Source organism: Melanotaenia boesemani, chromosome 19 (assembly GCF_017639745.1).
Source record: "Melanotaenia boesemani isolate fMelBoe1 chromosome 19, fMelBoe1.pri, whole genome shotgun sequence".
NCBI lineage: Eukaryota > Metazoa > Chordata > Actinopteri > Atheriniformes > Melanotaeniidae > Melanotaenia > Melanotaenia boesemani.
In genome coordinates, this window is record NC_055700.1 from 26,115,347 (window position 1) to 26,134,457 (window position 19,111).

General features: G+C 41.3%; 1 protein-coding gene across 1 annotated transcript; it reads right to left on the reverse strand.

Moving 5' to 3' along the window:
* Positions 1 to 3,481: 3,481 nt before the first annotated feature.
* pum3 (pumilio RNA-binding family member 3) lies at positions 3,482 to 18,698 on the reverse strand. The gene is made up of 18 exons (XM_041969830.1): positions 18,595 to 18,698; positions 18,114 to 18,204; positions 17,840 to 18,034; positions 17,503 to 17,689; positions 15,244 to 15,319; positions 14,950 to 15,043; positions 14,782 to 14,848; positions 14,512 to 14,686; positions 14,273 to 14,376; positions 13,895 to 13,973; positions 13,693 to 13,791; positions 11,979 to 12,032; positions 11,812 to 11,892; positions 11,559 to 11,701; positions 11,006 to 11,228; positions 6,842 to 6,929; positions 4,048 to 4,138; positions 3,482 to 3,962 (listed from the first exon to the last, which is right to left on the reverse strand). Exons 2-18 carry the CDS (start codon positions 18,178 to 18,180, stop codon positions 3,833 to 3,835), a joined length of 1,953 nt encoding a protein of 650 aa, XP_041825764.1. The 5' UTR covers positions 18,181 to 18,204; positions 18,595 to 18,698; the 3' UTR covers positions 3,482 to 3,832.
* Between the last annotated feature and the right edge of the window lie 413 nt (positions 18,699 to 19,111).

Below are 19,111 nucleotides of genomic sequence, written 5' to 3' on the forward strand. Positions count from 1 at the left end.
GTGGGATGCTCCACGTTTCTTGTAGCTTTTCAAAACCCGTATTCAGATTCAAACTGTGGTTTGCCAACAATGTGGAGGAAAGAACGGAGCTCAGGAGCTCCTCACACTACCTCTAATTTTCACTGGACTGCATCAGCTGGGCCGACCTGAACAGTTTTCTCACTATTGCTTTTTAAAAGTCTCCGTGCATCCGCTTTCTATAAACAAGCATCCTGATAAATAAGGATTTAGTGATTTGGCTGCAGGTGAAGGCTGTGTGGGTGTTGTCAGTCTTTCTCCACCTAAATATTCATTTAGATAATAGTAGACAATAGTAGAAAAACTCACTTCAAAGTAAATTTGTTGATATTGCTCAGTAGAACTACAATCGAAGTTCATTTATTTATTTATTTATGTAGTTTTTGAGAAAAGTTGGACCGTTTTAACCCCAGATTAAACATTTCCACCTCAAACTGATTGTATTGTGATTCTGAATGATTCTAGGTCCTTTTCAGTGGAAATAAGACAAACATAGTCCTCACAGCTGATTGGCTGAAAGTCAACTCAACCCTTTAAGCTCTGACTGGGGCTAACAACTACTGAATTTATAACAGACAGGATAAAGTGTATTTGCTCTTTCTCCACCAAAGCTAATGTCAGAAGAAACAGCAACAACAGGGAAAATAAAAACAAGAGTCCCCAGCGGTTCCATATGTTGAGCACCGCTTCCATGTGGTCATAAAAAGCTGAAATGGTCAGGTTTGCAGAAGCTGTTAAAGTGACACTACGTAACTTTCCAACCTTAAAACCTGTGCTTTTCACCTGTTTGATGGCACACTTGTCATGTATTATGTACATTTCTGGGGCTGTTGTAGCCCTTCAGTGTGGTGAAGCTGAGAAATCATCAGTTCCTCTTCGCCTTACGGCACTGCAAAGCAACCCGACGTCAACACGCCGTTTTGAACGCGTACCATGGCTGATTCAGCAAACACGCAAGAAAATAAAATGTGAGGAAAGAAAGAGAAAAGTGACAGAACAAAAGACAGGATAAGAGTTGACGTTGGGCTGACTTTTATTGACTGGAGAAAGCTCAAAGAGACAAGATGAAAGACGGATGCTGAATTAGCCGCCGTTGGCTTGTGTCACAGTCTGGAAGTCTGAAAAGTTCAATACTGGGGCTTTAAGAAACACCAGAGTTGAGCTCAGCCCTTTTCACCATGACGTCCACATACAACACAGAGGAGGGGGAAAGAAGTCAGTAGAAACTCACATTTACCTGAAGTACCTGAGCTATGAAAGAAAGATTCATGTGCATGATTTCTAGATATCTCATTTTACTGAGCAGAGATGATATTTTTTGGATACTTTTCTGATTAACAATGCATCACACTTCATTTGCTTTGTATGAGAGAATAATCTGAAAGAATATAAATATAAAATCTATAATCAGAAAATAGAAAAAAACAAGCTTCATCCTTTTACTGTTGTTAGTTTTTTTTTTTCTTTGTAAAAAGAAAAAAAAACAATTTGGGAGTCATTGAAGCAACAGAGTGATAATTAATATTAGCAAGATCAGCGATAAAATTCTCATCTCCTGTAATAAACTGTCCACACAAGATATTTCATTCATTTTTTTCATTGTACCAGGATTTTACCTGGTCTTCCTGCAGGTATTTGTTATGCAAGCTGCTTTTTGTGCATGCAACACCACTGGAAATAAATGTGATGACCATTTAACATCGTTATGAAACATGAGACGAAGTGGCTGATAAAACTTTGGCTTGTCTCTGTAACATCCAGCACCAGGACCATATTCTTCCTGAAGGGGTTTCATCCATCCAGTTAATCAGTGGTGTGAATCTGGAGCATCTTCTGCTTATTTAATCCGTTAAACCGGCACATCAGTCTTCTCCTTTTACACTCTGTCCATCAGTCCGTAAAGGTCACGTGTAATCCTGGATTCAGGAGTGAAGGACGATACGGAAATAAATCAGAAGTTAAAGACCCACCATCTGGACCACGGATAGACCTGTTTATCTGCCCTCATGTGTCTCTCTGTACTAAACCTCTTCATCTTGCCTTCATACAGCTGTGCAGCACTGAATCTGTGTTTTAGCAGGACGTGAAGCAAACAGCAGGTTTAACCCCAGACTTCCAAGGTTAAAATGTGGGTTGTTGTTGCCCCGCCTGCTGTCCTCACCTGGGGAATATCATCGTGGTTGGGCTGCAGATTCTCTGCTGAGGGAAGTGCTTTATATAAAGCAGTGACTGATGAAAGCAGCAAATCCTTGTTCTTTCTGACCTCTGAAGATTTGCAAGCTAGTTTACTCCGTACACTGAATTATGGATCTAATCTGGTCCTGAACCAGCTGCAGCTAAAGTTTTCATACAAAATATAAACCTGCAACACACTGAAAATATAATCACAGCAGGTTCTTCCTACAGTTGACATGTTTCGACTGGAACTTCAGTCTTCTTCAGAAACGTCAAGACACATCACGTGTTGGATGTTTCTGAAGAAGACTAAAGTTCCAGTTGAAACAGGTCAGGGTAAAATGACAACTCCTTAAAAAAAGATTTATTACAACTATAATTGGAATAGACTAAATGAACCTGGTCACGCTACTAAGTGGACCACATCTTCATGAAAAACCCCCCCATCACATTTAGTCGTGTATATATCATAAAGATGACTTTGTAAAGTTCAATCTGAGCCTCAGAATGAAGAAAAAGGAGGATTTAAGTGACTTTGAACGTGGCATGGTTGTGGGTCTGAGTACTTACTAGAATTTTCACACACAACCATCTCCAGGGTTCACAGAGAATGGTCTGAAGAACAGAAAATATCATGTGAGCAGCAGTTGTCTGGACCAGAATGTCTGGTTTATGTCAGAGGAGAATGGGCAGACTGGGTGGAGATTATAGAAAGACAACAGGAAGTCAAATAACCACTGGTTCCTACCAAGGTCTGCAGAACAGCATCTCTGAACACACAACACGCCCAACCTTGAAGCAGATGGGCTACAGCAGCAGAAGACACACCGGGTGCCTCCTGTCAGCTAAGAACAGGAAACTGAGGCTACAATTCACACACACCAACACTGGACAATAGAAGATGGAGAAACGTTGCTGGTCTAGAACATGACAATGGCCTCCACAGCCACCAGATCTCAGTCCAGTAGAGCAGCTTTGGGATGTGGTGGAACGGGAGATTCTCATCATGGATGCAGCAACTGGATGGGATGCTGTCATGTCAATACGTAGAAAAACCTCTGAGGAATGTTTCCAACTTGTTGAATTTATCACACCAAGAATTAAGGCAGTTCTGAAGGAAACAGGAGGTCCAACCTGGTACTAGAGGGTGGGCCCGATAAAGAGGTGTAGAAAGAAAAAAATACCTGGGATCATTTTTGGACATGTTCCACCAGGACGAGACCAAACATCACACCTCACATTTTCTGGTTTAGCAACATATTAAACAGAAAAAGCTCAAATTTACTCATCACAATAATCTTTATTTTATAATAGTTTTTTTTTTTTCCGATGAATTTTTTTCATTTTTTAATCACCAACATAGAAAATTTTAAAGATCTGAACCGGATAACGACTTTGTGAACACGTGAACTCGGCCTACCAGTTTAATCACTGAAATATTTTGGTTCTGCAAATATAAAAATGACTAAACAGATCCTGTAAAGTCTCTCTGCCAAATATTCTCAGAGGATGAAACCCCACAGCAGTGTTTCAGGTCGACTTCCTGAAAGGTTCTTCCTCGTGGACGTATCCTGGTTCTGTTTCCTGCAGCAGATACAGTGATGCTTTTACCACCATCAGTCTGTTAGAAGTAAAAACTCTACTTGTTCAGATTCTCCAGCAGGATTTCAACTCCTTTATTGCCGCTGATGCTGCTGAGCTCTGATCGGATGGACTCCAACGCCGCCTTCACCTCTGCAGCCACAGACTTGTCGCAGCTGTTCAGCAGGCTGCAAACAAACATCCATGAGTGTTATAGGATTTTAGTTTAAGTTTATTATTCTCTAAGAGTGAACGTGTTGGTCAAACCCTGACCTGCAGAGCACCAAGGCTCCTCTGTTGACCTTCACCCAGCTCTTCATCGTCTCCGTTCCAATCGTGTCCACCAGAATCCGGCCGAACCGCTCTGGGAGGGCGAGAGAGGTAAACATCAACAGAAGAAGAGATGAACTGAGCGAGGTTGACGGAGGAGATGAGGTAGAAGGAAAGGAAGAACAACACAAATGTAACAGTGAGATAATACAAGACCAAGATGAGGGAGAGGAGGAGGAGTTGGAAGATCACTGCACATGGAAGAGGGAGAGTTGCACCTAGATGAGGAAGGAGGGAGTGAGAGAGGAGACAGCATACAAGGCTCAGAGAGTCAAAAGAGGATCTGAGCCGTCAAACATCTCTAGTCCAGCTGGTCCACAAGGTATGGAAACCGAGCTTAAGTTAAATTCCATGATTAAACAAATTTACCTAAAAATGTCTTCATAGGGCAAAATATTATAGAGTGAACACGAATTCAGCCTGATAGTAATTAACCAATGATTATTTCAAATACTGTTTTTATTTATTGTTATATTGTCCATCTTACAGACATATCCAAGTCCTGGTGGGAGGGGCCCGCACAACCTAAACGGGAGTTTCCCAAAAACTTTTTCAAGGAGGGGCCAGAAGAAGCTTCCACAGTGACTGGTACCAATCCAACCCTTAGCTGGAGTACTAACAGTTAAAAGATGCAGCTTATTGTTTTGCCTGTAGGCATTTTTTCCTTCCCAATGCTCCGAGGACTGTTTGCACCTCACTCGAGGGGTATAATAATTGGAAAAAGGCAACAATGAAAGACAGTGGTTTCTATTCTCATTCCAGATCTGAAAAAAATACCTCAATACTGCTAAGTTCCATTCCTCATTGCAGCTGAAATTTATTTACATATAATGCATTTATGGACAGTTCTGTCCATATGTCTTTTTGGTACATTTTAATACAATGTTTTTTGTTTTTTTTTTTGTGCCAGTGTCTCAGATGATGCTAAATTAAATTAAATCTTCTGCATACATGATCCAACTTTCATTTTATTCATTTCCCTAACTGCTCAGTCCATTTCTGGGACACGGAGAAGCTGGAGTCTATCCCAGCACTTAGCAGTCGAGAGGCAGGTACACACACACACAGACGCTTTTGCTACTGTTGCCACCCCTGAAAATTTCCTGCCCCTCCCTTGCCACCCAATCCATATTTTTCTAGATCCGCCCCTGTTCTTGATGGTAAAACTATTGTTAAATATTGTTTAATAAATGAGCTTTAAGGAAAAAATACATTCATTCACTATCTTAACCACTTCGTCCATTAAGGGTGGTGGGGAAGCTGGAGCCTAACCCAGCACGTAACAGTTAAGAGGCAGGTACACCTGGACAGCCAACACGAGAGACAAACAACCATCACACTCACTCCTAGGGAGAATTAAGAGTGACCAATTAACCTAACATGCATGTCTTTGGATGGTGGGAAGAAATCGGAGTACCCAGAGAGAACCCACGCATACATGGGGAGAACATACAAACTCCACACAGAAAGGTAACCGCCCCCCAGTTGAGGCTCAAACCAGTGACCTCCTTGCTGTGAGGCTGCAGTACTAACCACCACACCACCGTGCAGCCTGGCCTTCAAAATATACATTATCCTCCTTTTTGTGTGCTGTCAACAAAATGTTAAATAGAGAATTTATGGTCTAAATAGACGAATGAATTAATATGGGTTCAAGTTAGAAAATACTTTCCAGTAAATTTCAGGTTTTTGGGGTAAATACAGTCAAATGTTATTTTGATGCAAATTTAAGTTGAATGGATCTTTTATTTTCATGAAACGGCTTTATATGACTTTACAGATCAAAAGACTGTCTTCTGTCCCCGTTTGGCATATACCACCTCGTCCCTGCTGGACAGTTAGCTCATGCATTAGACACACGGACACAGACCTGTCTTAAGGTGGATTTAAGCTTGTCTGCGTTACCACCGTAGGCTCGACGTAGCTCTGCAAAAGCTCAACGCACTCCTCTTCCAGACCTGACGTGCACCCTGCTATGCAGATGGTTACAAGGCGGTTCTCCCTTGTGATTGGTCAGTTTGGGATCAAGGGTTGTCGGATATCTGGATCTGTTTTTAAAAACAATAACCAGTGGATCAAGCTGATGAGAGGCTGATCGAATTATTTCGTTTTCTTTCACAAGCTAATAAAGACACGGAACCATACTGGACGCCGTTGTTGTTTTAAAACAGAAAATACCTACTGAACTAAAGTGAACCATCAAAAGAACGCTGACCTGGTGAGTTTACTGGCTGAAACCACCCCTGCCGCCACCTTCAGGTTAGAAGGAGAAACTGCAACATGACACCAAAACAATGCACACCCCATACGCTCGAGTGCGAAAGCAAACTCACCCACATCAGCTACGCCATAACCGACCGTACGCCGCGCAAGCATAAATCTGCCTTTACTGGGGTGGCGATCCAGCCCTTCCTCTTAAGCCGTGTTGGACACTCAAAGAACCTAAAAGTTCGATTTCCCTAAAAACTGTGTTAACAAGTGGATTCATGCAGCTCTAACTACTTTATATGGCTGTTAGTTTGGTTTTGGGTGGTTGGATTTGGTTTCATTTAAACAGTTACTGGCCTTTTTGAAGTTTTGGTCTAAATAAAAAATAGTTTAATTCATTTTCTTGTGCAATGCAAACAAACTCTTTTAATGCAAAGATGAAACAAGCTTGAGAAATAACTGTACAGTGGGAGAACTGGTCTGCAGTGCAGATCTGATCTTTCTACAGGATGTGGTCATGTTTACTTACCTTCCTTGCCGGCTTCTGCCAACATGACGTCCTGCTCTATGAGCCATCTGAGCACCAGGTGTCCTGCTGGATGCTCTGCGATGTGAAGCTGCCGTGAGAAACAACCCAGTACTTTAGTTTTAGTATGAACTAACTAAGCTATAAAGCTCTTTTCTGACATGAGATACAGAACATTACTGGTTTAATTAACCTTTAAGGCAGTGGTTCTCAAACTAGGGCCCGGGACCCCATGGGAGTCATGAGATAATTGTAAAAATATAATGTGTAATATATATATATATATATATATATATATATATATATATATTGCTAAAAAAAATAAAGGGAACACTTAACACAATGTAACTCCAAGTTAGTCACACTTCTGTGAATTCAAACTGTAGGAAGCAACACTGATTTCACATGCTGTTGTGCAAATGGAATAGACAACAAGTGGAAATTATAGGCAATTAGCAAGACACCCCCAATAAAGGAGTGATTCTGCAGGTGGTGACCACGGCCACTTCTCAGTTCCTGCTTACTGGCTGATGTTTTGGTCACTTTTGAATGCTGGCGGTGCTTTCAATCTAATGGTAGCATGAGACGGAGTCTACAACCCACACCAGTGGTTCAGGTAGTGCAGCTCATCCAGGATGCTACATCAATGCAAGCTGTTGCAAGAAGGTTTGCTTTGTCTGTCAGCGTAGTTTCCAGAGCATGGAGGCACTACCAGGAGACAGGCCAGTACATCAGAAGACGTGGTGGAGGCTGTAGGAGAACAACTACCCAGCAGCAGGACCGTTACCTCCGCCTTTGTGCAAGGAGGAACAGGAGGAGCACTGCCAGAGCCCTGCAACATGACCTCCAGCAGTGCATGTGTCTGCTCAAACGTTCAGAAACAAACTCCATGAGGGCCCGACGTCCACACGTGGGGGTTGTGCTTACAGCCCAACACCGTGCAGGACGTTTGGCATTTGCCAGAGAACACCAAGATTGGCAAATTCACCACTGGCGCCCTGTGCTCTTCACAGATGAAAGCAGGTTCACACTGAGCACATGTGACAGACGTGACAGAGTCTGCAGACGCCGTGGAGAACGTTTTGCTGCCTGCAGCATCCTCCAGCATGACCGGATTGGCAGTGGGTCAGTAATGGTGTGGGGTAGCATTTTTTTGGGGGGGCCGCACAGCCCTCCATGTGCTAACCAGAGGTAGCCTGACGGCCATTAGGTACCGAGATGAGATCCTCAGACCCCTTGTAAGACCATGTGCTGGTGCGGTTGGCCCTGGGTTCCTCCTAATGCAAGACAATGCTGGACCTCACGTGTTTGGAGTGTGTCAGCAGTTCCTGCAAGACGAATGCTTTGATGCTATGGACTGGCCTGTCCGTTCCCCAGACCTGAATCCAACTGAGCACATCTGGGACATCATGTTTCGCTCCATCCACCAATGCCACGTTGCACCACAGACTGTCCAGGAGTTGGTGGATGCTTTAGTCCAGGTCTGGGAGGATATCCCTCAGGAGACCATCCACCACCTCATCAGGAGCATGGCCAGGCGTTGTAGGGAGGTCATACAGGCACGTGGAGGCCACACACACTACTGAGCCTCATGTTGACTTGTTTTAAGGACATTACATCAAAGTTGGATCAGCCTGTAGTGTGTTTTTCCACTTTAATTTTGAGTGTGACTCCAAATCCAGACCTCCATGGGTTAATAAATTTAATTTCCATTGATAATTTTTGTGTGATTTTGTTGTCACCACATTCAGTTGTGTAAAGAAGAAAGTGTTAAATAAGAATATTTCTTTCATTCAGATCTAATTAATTTCAACCCTAATCAAACATTCCAAATATATAATTATTCAAATTGTTTTAACCTTTTAATACCATTCTGATCACATGGTGTCACTGTTTTTAATGGGAAAACATATTTTTTATATAAGAGATTTTAGGTGATTGGGATTTTATTTTAAAGTCTTAAATATACAAAAAAAGAATTAAAAAAAAAATTAAAACAAAGGATTTTTATGTATAGTTAGTTTCATTTTTAAAGTTTCAGATTTATAATTTACTACCCTTTTGGTCATTAAGAGAAATGTCCTCTCCTAAAAACTGCTACAAAAATCATTTTTTCTTTATTTTCTCAGATCGTTCAATCAACTTCTGTCATAATTAAAGTTCTTTCTTTGCTGATGACACCACTCTCTATCACTCCGGTAAAAACTTAGAACAGCTCTGACTACAGAAGAAAAGGAGCTAAATATACTAAAAACTGGTTTGACATAAATAAGTGATTGCTGAATGTAAATAGAACAAAGTTTATTATTTTTGGTCCTTAATGGTCCAGAGGCCTGGCCCAGTGAGGTCAAACCACAGAGAGGAGACGTTTTTCCAAAAAAATAAACTTTTCAGAGATCAAAAGCCTCACTTGTGAGGTGGAAAAGAATAAAGAGGTGCTGTTTGGTAACCTAAAAACTGGAGTCAAAGGTGTGCACAAAACCGCTACATGGAAGACCGTCAATGGCCTCGCCGTTGTTGAACGTATTCAGGCTGATGTATAAATAAAACTTTCAATATGTAGCCTATGTATGCCCATAGTTAATGTTTTATTTGTTTTTAATTTGGATAACAGTCCATGCCTGGTAGCTGAAAGTCACAATTCTTTACTTTGTGCACTTGAAAATATAAACGACACACTAAGATCAATGAAAACATTAAAAAAACAGTGAATACTGCTTCTTCAAACTGCTAAATATCTGTGTTTACCTGCATTACCTAAGCATTATTGTGTTCAAGGTTCTGTAATATGAAGCCACGTTTTATAGCATCCTAAAGAGGAAACTGGTAGCCTCCAGCATTTTCATCTGTCCAGTGAAGAACTGCACATTTTAGTGCACAGCATGGGAAACATTAGCCTACTGATTAAATAAAGTAGTTATACAACTTGAAGGTCTAGACTACGTTTTTAGAAAAGACGGATCGACTGTCTCCTCTGTAGAGGCTCCAGTGGAGGCCGTGCTGGACTCGGTTCCCGAGCATCTGCTCCTCTGGCTGAGCCGGGGCATCAAAAGGCTCCATCAGCCAGAGCATGGTGTGCAGGACTGCACAGGACACAATTATGTTGCAGACTTTCTCTGGAGAATACAGCAGCACCACCCCCTGCTGGTCTGAGACACATCCACCTGCCCTTCAGCAACCTGAAGCAGCGCTCCATCGTGCACGTGTGTGTGCGTGCGCACTCTTGAACCTGCGCTCATGCTCTGTGGCAGGGTTTACCAGCAGGGTGATGAGATGCTTCAAGAGTGAATATGGGTACGAATTTGTTTGAAAACACTGATTTGTTTGTATTTATCAATATTTCAAATTTTGGTGTTTAATAATTTATGGGCCTGTTCATTAAAATTGAGCTGTTGTAATTGTCATGTGTGGGCTTAGACTGTTTATCATATTTATTTTCCAAAATCATTTGAAGTGTGTCGGTGTTTGCTCCAAGCACATCAGTAAGCTCATTTTATTTGTTTTGGGAATCCATTTAAATCTGCTTATTCTGAGTAGGTGAAGGTTTACAGTTTAATAATTATTTTCATGGTCTGCTGAGCTGCTAACCCACACTGATTCTAATCCATTGTACACAATCTCAGACCTGTTGTGAGATTTGATCGTATCCTACGCTCACGCTAAATGTTAAAACTTGCGTAGAAATGGTTTGTACGTTCATTTGTTAAATAAGGGCCACTATGATTTCTGTTTTTCCCATAAAAAGTGACATCATGTGATCAAATTGGCATTTTAAGGGTTTATTTAATGTGAATAATTATATATTATTTATCTTTTATTAGGGTTGAGGTTGACTGAAAGATTTGGGGAGGGGGAAAGTGGGAGAAATATCAATCTGTTATGTTTTTATAGCAGTCCACTTATGACCTGTTAGGGAAGTAAACCTGTCCTCAGTGTCCTGTTGACCTTTGAGGAAAAACTGAAATTGGAATTTCAAAGTTCAACAGAAACACTTTCTTACAAAAAACCGTTCCATACAACCACGATGGCGGCCAAATATTTAGGGGAAAATTACCTGAAAGGACAAAAAAAGTCCTTAATGACCAGTAAGGTTTAAAGTGATGGCGTTCAGTCATTGGTTACCATAGGAACAATGACATCACATGTAAATGAAAATCTGCCGCTCACCTCTCCATTGGTCCCTCCTGGAACCAGCTTTTGATTGGCCAGCTGAGCCACGGCCGTCATGGCGGGCCGCAGGTCCCCGCAGGCCGACGCCAAGATGTCACTGATGGTGACGCTGGTTGCTTTGTCCATCACCATGGCAGCGGCGTGTTCGCGGAGGTAATCCAGCAGTGCAGGAGAGACGGCTTCCAGAAGCTCTTTCCTTCGAGTCTTTTGGTCTTTTTTACTGACGAGGAGCAGAAATCCAACGTTTACAAACTGGAAACAACTCAGCTGCAGAAAATTTAACTTTTCTACAGTTGTTTTGTGATGTGAGCAGATTAGGAACGGATTCGTTTTAGTTAGTCCATCCATAACACCTGGTTTCATGACAGCAAACCCTTAAAGGTTCTCAGATAACTGAACGAACATCACAAATATCTACCCAGCCAATCATATGGCAGCAACTCAACACATCTAGTCACGCAGATGTGGGGAGGACGTCTTGCTGAAGTTTAAACTGAGCATCAGAAAGAGGAAAAGGGGTTTTAAGTGGGACTCAAACAGGTGATGTTACCTGTGTGCGTTTCCGTCTCCTTGCTCCAACATCTTGATGATCTCTGGCAGCAGGTGAGCCGGGTCTCGGGGGCTCAGCAGGTACAAGAGGACCTTCTTACCATACTTATTATTGATGACCTCATCCAGAGACGATAAAATCTCCTGAACGCACAGGACACAGATCATCTTTTATTAGCTAGGTAGATTTCCTTTCAATTAAACACATGGTGTCCATCAGAGCAGGAGAGGTTAAAGTCACGTGACACACGTACCGAGAGAACTACTTGTCTGACCAGCTTGGTGTCGTCCACACAGTCGAATATGGCCAGAAGAACCAGGTGACCGAACTCCCCCTGAGGACAGTAAACGGGGTCAATCCAACCACATGATGACAGTTTGCTTCCATCCATGAATAAATAAAGTGGTGCTGTCAACTCACCGTGGCAAACTTCACCATGTACGTCTTCATCGTTTTGATGATGATTTTTCTGTCCTGAAAGGGGGGGGGGGGTTAAAACAAAGACATTATTAGACTTTACTATAGATCAGGGGTATTCAACTAAAATTTAAAGAGGTCCAATTAGAGAAAAACTTTTGGAGCCAAGGTTTGGGAGATCATAATGACTATATGTATGTGTGTATATATATATATATATATATATATATATATATATATATATATATATATATATATATATATATATATATATATATATATATATATGTACTGCTTCCAAAAGACAAAAAGAACCTTTTTATTTATTAGATTTATTTTCATTATTTGTTATTTTTGAAAAACCACATTTTTATTTCCATTCTTAGATTTTAAAATAAAGAAAAACATAAAACCTTTTTAAACATAGGATAGACAGACTTCCTTCTAAGGGATGTAGATATTTGTGAAAAATTATGTAAAGTAAAAAAAAAAAAGTCCCTGGTTTCCAACCTAATGACAAGAAAGATAGATTTAAAAAAATATTTTAGCCACGTATTTAGAGACATTGTGGAAGGTCCAGAGAACCACTTGCAGCTCCAGAGTTGCAGGTTGGAGACCCCTGATGTAGTGTTTGTAAACCAAAACTTACTGCATTTTCTTTATATAGCTGTAGGCCTTTTTTTTTAAAGAAAGAGATATTTTGCACGTAACAATGCGAATAATCGAAATTAAAAATTTTAATCATTGCCCAGAACTAATATATATACAGTCTGTATGTACAATGAAAACACTGAATGAATTGAGCTTTAAAACTTTTACCAAGATAGGAAACATGTTTCATGTAAGAAGGTTTTTAGAGGGGCTGCATGAAGAGCCCTCCAACGCACTCTTCTTTTCTACTCTTTGAGTTGACTGTTGCTTTGTCACGTGAAGTTGAACGTGTATGCAGGTAGGCGCATGCCGGTTCGGACGACCGCGGTAACCAAGGAAATAGCTGTTGACACTGCTCATGAAAAAGGAGTTACTACTTTATTGTGGACAGCTGTGAGAGAATCAGGAGGCTTTGTAACAGGACCAGCCCAAATAAACAACTACAGTCAGGAAAACGAGCCCAAAAAACCCGCAACTGATGATATTTGCAAGAGACCTAACAGTAAAACATGCCCAAAGTCGCTGATAACAGGCAGATTTAGCAACTCTGTTGTCTTTCTCTGGCGCAGTCATCTGCTCTATCTAGCTGTCAGTTTACCGTCATGCTGGGAGCCTCACACACTGATTGGCTGAGTGCATCACATGGGATGGTTTACCTCACATGCGATTGGTCTGCGTGTTTCCTGACTGCTACTGTGAAGGCTGCAAAAGTTGCGCCAGTTAAAATAAAAGCACCCCGTCATATTTTATATTTTAACGTCGGGTCCATATCTGATGATGTTGTAGTGTTAAAAAGATGTCTGTCACCAGATTGATGGAGACAGCTACAACAGATCCGTCCGTTACATCACGTCAATACGTACTCGACTGGAAAACACACCAAAGCCACGACGTAAATGACCATGTTAGCGACCAGCTATTAGCTGAAAACAAAGAGCTGCTTGTTGTATTTCTTCCATCTCTAGTAGCTATCTGCGTAATTTAAGGAAGCACGTTATGAGCATCAGCTCTTTAACAAATGAACCATCATACATGTTTCTGAGTGTGTGCGAGTGTGCAGACACACCTTGGCTGTACCGTGCCACAGACAGTGCATGGCCACTCGGGCTCCGTCGTGTGTGTGAGCCATGTAGACGACGGCCTCTCTGATGGACTCGATCATCTCCTGCTCCGTCACACCAAAGAGAAGAAGCGTATCAGTGGAGGACGGATCAATCTTCATCACAATTCATCATTCTAATCATCAGTAAACATCACAAGCAGCTTACTGATCTCTGTTTGTCGGGGGCGAAGAGGAAGAAGTCCAGGAAGACTTTGTGGACCACCGAGTGTTTGATCACTTGTTCTCTGAAACAGCAGCAACACAGGTTGTTTCATTAAAACAGCTGGAAATAAAAGTCTAGAAAAACTCCTCCTCTGCAATTATAACATCAGAAATGATCTTTTCTTTAGGCTGTTATCACTCTCTTATGGTTTCTAATGTTGCTTCAGTTCATGAGGTGTGGAGCACCAAAGAAAATATTTAATTGTTGCAAGGAAATCAAGTCAAAGCTCACTATGAGATCAGAAAAATCTTCATCTAATCATTTTGATGAGGTCAACCCTGACTGCTCTTTCAACATTTAGTAATGAGATGTTAATCTTACTTCTGCGCCATGGGGGTGATGATCTGCTTCATCTCATCTAGGATGCTGTTCCGCTTGTCCGGGTTAGCATTAATCACTTTCTCAATGGTGCTTCGCTCTACTGACTGGACACAGATGGAGAAACGTTCAGACAAAAACCAACGTGAAACATTTCTTATCCTGGATTGGCCAAAAACAGACAGATGCTCTTTAAAAACTTCCCTCAAGCCGCCAGCTTTGCTTTGTTTTCATGTCCTCACCTTGCAGACGGCGTAGGTGTTCCCGTACAGCTCGTCAGTGATCAGGAGCCTCTGAGCGAGCACGGCTTTGTCATTGTAGGCGTATTCTACGATGAGCGAGGCGCGGGCGTGACGAAGCATCTGCTTCACGTGACCCTTAAATGTCTGGATCACAGCCGCCACCAGCTCCTTGTTCCTGTAGAGGAAAACAAGAAAAAATATACAAGTCTCACATTGGTTTCCAGTTAAATTTAAAAAGAAAGAAGAAGAAACTAGTTTGAGGCGACTCACCCGTACATGAGGAGCTTTTTTACAACATGTTTGCCGTACTGAGACTTGCACAAAGAGAGGATGCTATCTACAGGAGACAAAACCAGAGACGGTAAACATCCTGGACTACAACTCAGAACAGTAACGAGTAAAAAAGCAGTAGGTAAGGATAAAAAACAAGGTTCTCACCTTTTATTTCCTCTAACATTTCCAGTCTCTGTTTATGGCTGGCAAACTGGATGAAACACTGCAGCACTCGCACCGAGTCGTGGGCAAACGCCATCTGCAAGAACCAGAGAAATCATCAAAACCGAGAGAAAAGATCTGAGTGTAAACACTGTTAAAGAGAGCTGGGATGTCGTGCTGCTGTTTAAACAGTGTTTCAGGTGGGACCTTTTTAACGGCTGCACCACTGAACATGCAGCTGCAGCAGAAACGTAAAAACACAAGTGTTTTTTAAATGACGACGCAGACGGGACGCACCTGCCTGATCTTCCCTCGGATCAGATTATGAAGCTCCTTCATCAGTTTCTTCTTCGTCTCATCATCACATTTCTTCCTGTTGACACAAGCATCAGCTCTGTTAGTCGTTTTCTTTTCTACATGCGTTTCACGCTGAGCCGTCATTACAAACAACAGCTTCGATTGAATTTAAAGCAATGCAGCCATATGTTTCTCCAACATACACAATTCCTTGATAATTGTAACATCAAAATACACAAAGATGACATAAAATGCATGAAACAAAACAAAAAAGAAGAAACTCCACAGTCAAAGTGGTAATCTAGTATTTAGTATAAGTTAAATTCTGTTATACTCATAAACTGACAGAGATTATGGAAACTGTCCTCTGAAGACCAGTACACACTAGAGGATAATCGGACCGATTTTTGTCCTAATCTCCCCCTAAAAATCAAAGCCAGCAACGACCCGACTGTCGGATGTTGTGTCTGATTTTCCTGTGGTGTGTTAAGAGTGATTTTGTCCAGTCTGATCCGCTCGGAAGGAGAGATCGTAAATAACAAACATGTTTATTATTTGCGGCTAGAAACCCTGTAGTGTGTGGAGTGCTCTGAGCATGCCCAGTGTGTAAGGTCACGTGTACCAGAAAAAAGCCAATCGAGACACGAGCTGACCCAGCTGACTGATGGAAGAGGAAGTAAAAACAAACATAAACAGGCTCCTCGGCTAGAGATCTAGATGGTCTGATGAAAAAACAACTTTAGTCATAGTAACGCGCTGCATTGTGGCAGTAACAGCGTCATGACATGGAAGAGTGATCAACTAGATTACTCGTTACTGAAAAAAGAAACGCTGTCAGTAACGGAGTTATTCCCATCATTCCCATCATTGTTTCTTCCTGTTCGTCCACCTTGTTTGTTTACATTGAAGTCTTGTTTGACTACGCCAGATTTGGAATATTGAGCATGAAGAACCTGATACTCTGCTGAAGAATCGGTTGGGGGCCGCCCCCACGACGCCGGATTGCAGCAAAACCGTAAAACTATTTTAGGAAACCACCCTTTCATCCCCACGAAGCCAGGGGTTAGCCTCCATGAAACCGACCACGTCTGAAGCCAGGTACTAAAGTGGATAGGTTTGAGTCCTCTACCATCTGCGGTACTGTGCGTACAGCGAAGCCACAGAACTCGAGAATATGACGTCAATGTGATGAACATGCACCAATTCCCAATCCACCCTTCCTTAATTTTTTTTTGCTTTATAGTCAAGCATTTTTTTAAGAAGAAGCTCAACTTATTTATTAGTCCAAATAAATGTTTCTCGTTTGCTTGGCAGTGAGCCTTTATCTGTGCATGCGTTGTTTTGCTCTAGCTTTGGAGTATCACTCTTTAGCACCACCCACAGCCTGTAGTATGTACTACAGCGGAGTCGTGGGGATGTTGAAGCCTTTCTACTAGTTTTTGCCACCATTTTCACACCTGAACCGGCTTCGGTACCATGGACATAGCCTTAGTTTGGTGTGCTTCATAGTGAACACCCCACACTATAAGATCAGAAGAAATCTTGTGTAGTCTGTCTGTTATTATCATCTAGTGTGTGGTGTCTAAATCTGTGAAGATTTGAAGAACCCTGTAATGTGTCCCAGCCTTGAACTGCAGCTAAAGAAAAAAGAAGAGAAAAAAAATACATGAAGGTTGTCCATATGTCCTCAAACGTCTCGTTCAGTCTCCAGGATGTAAGTTATAGACATACGAGCTGAACTCATTTTAACTTGAGTCCCAGCAATATTTATGATGAAGACAACAGATTTGGCCCATACAAAGAATCCAGACCCCGATAGAGTGGTCATGCTTTGTTTAAACACACACACACAAAGAAAACCCACATCAAATAAGCAGAAACTACAGGATTTGTCACGAAGGGTCTGAGTCCCGACCACTTTCACCTATTCACACAAGGAAGTGATAGACTTCCAACATTTTCTGTTTTCATCTCTTGGCTGTGCAAAAACTCATCGGAAGCAGCATATAATTTAAGATATCTGGGGTTGAAGTGGTGGGTAAGTCTTTGTTGGATTAGGTATCAATTACATCATCATAGGTACATTTTTCAACTTATCTAGTGCATGAATTTGTTTCTAAACTTGGAAATACTCAGATGTCTTGGACAACAGCAGCTCTCTTAGTTTGTTTGACCACCACCATGTCTATCAGAGATATGTGAGCCTGTAAACATCACACAATAAAATTAAAGTTATGTGTATTTAAGACACGTTTGTACCTCCTGAGGTTTTCCCACACATGTTTGGACTGAGAAATGATCTCAAACATGTCCTTCCTCTCTGCTTGCTGCCTGCTCTTCTTCAGGTCCTTCTTCCTCTGCTGCCTGTTCAACTTAAGCTCCTCCTTTGTCAACTTCTTCTTCTCTCCTTTAAACTCACCTTTCTTCACCTTCTTAGCCATCGGACCTGATCACAGATGCAAAAACAACAGGAGTCACAACTTCTGCATACACCTGTGAGGTCAGCATGTAACAAAATGACCCACAGAGCAGCAACTATAACTAAATCAACAACAATTAAATGATTCATTGTGGGCAATATTGATATTTTCCTCACCTTCATCTCCTGGATGTTTTCGCTTCCCCTGTGGTCTTTTCCCAGCTTTCTGAAAAGCTGGTTTGTGTTCTTTCTTTCCACCATCTCTGGCCTTCCCAGGTTTGCTTTTCTTCTCTGTGTTGTTGTGTGATTTGAAAGGTCTTTTGCCACCTGGTTTACTGCTTTGTTTCCCACCAAATTTGGTCCCTGTGGAATCTGGACAGAGTGAAACATTAATGAAGCTTCTTTAATGCGACATCGTATGTAAAGCTGATTGATGTGACACATACTTTACCTTTTCCTTTCTGGGTAAGATTCTTTCCAGTTTTAGGAGAGAAAGTCTTCTTGTGTTTGGCTTCCATATTAATCTGTGATTCAAAGAAATACTGGAACGAAGACATCGAAAAGAAACGGATAAAGAAACCTTGGTCACAAAAACCTTTACATACCCCTTAAACCATGTAACTACAGGCTTATTTGTATGGCTGAGCCGTGGATGCACAAAAACATTTCATTATTGTCAATTTCAGGATCAGGTAACTTGAGTAGTAATGTATTCATCAGCAAAGTAGTTTATTTGGAGGTGTTTTCATGTTGACAATCAACTGCGACATTTTCTTTTAGTTTATTTTAGTGTTGTTTAGCTTGGTTCGGGCTAATTATCCAAAGCTGGCAAGCTAACATAAATAATTAATAGTAGATACTATCAATGAACAATACGATACATTATATAGAAAAATAAACACGTAAAGGACATTTTTCCAGGACTAACTTACGTTTCAGCAGCACGCTGTCCTAGCGCCCATGTGTTCTAATACCACCACGGTTTACGGCGCACAGCGTCCAATCGGATTGAAACTTTGCTACCACAAACCGCGTGGTTTTACGACAACGCTTTACTTATGAAAAATAGCGTGATGTTAATTTGAAACGTTTATAAATAATCACATTTAAATATTCCGATAATTGTATAGATGATGCCACCGCAATACAATCAATATATACAGAATGCAACATTGCGAGCACAATGTTCTTCTGTTTCTGTCGATTTCTGGAGACGCCATATTTGTTTACAAGTGACATTTAAAGGGACAGACTTCGTTGCCCTTGTTACGAGGTAAACTTAAACTAAATTGCTAAAGTAAATCTCAAATTAAATTGTTTTAAAATACTTTTTGGAGTTAAATTATTAAATTCTTGTTCTATTTATTTATTTGTGTATTTGTTTAGTTTTGTTTACACCCGTGCAATCCACTTTAAATAGAGGCCACACATACGCAGAAACTACATTAT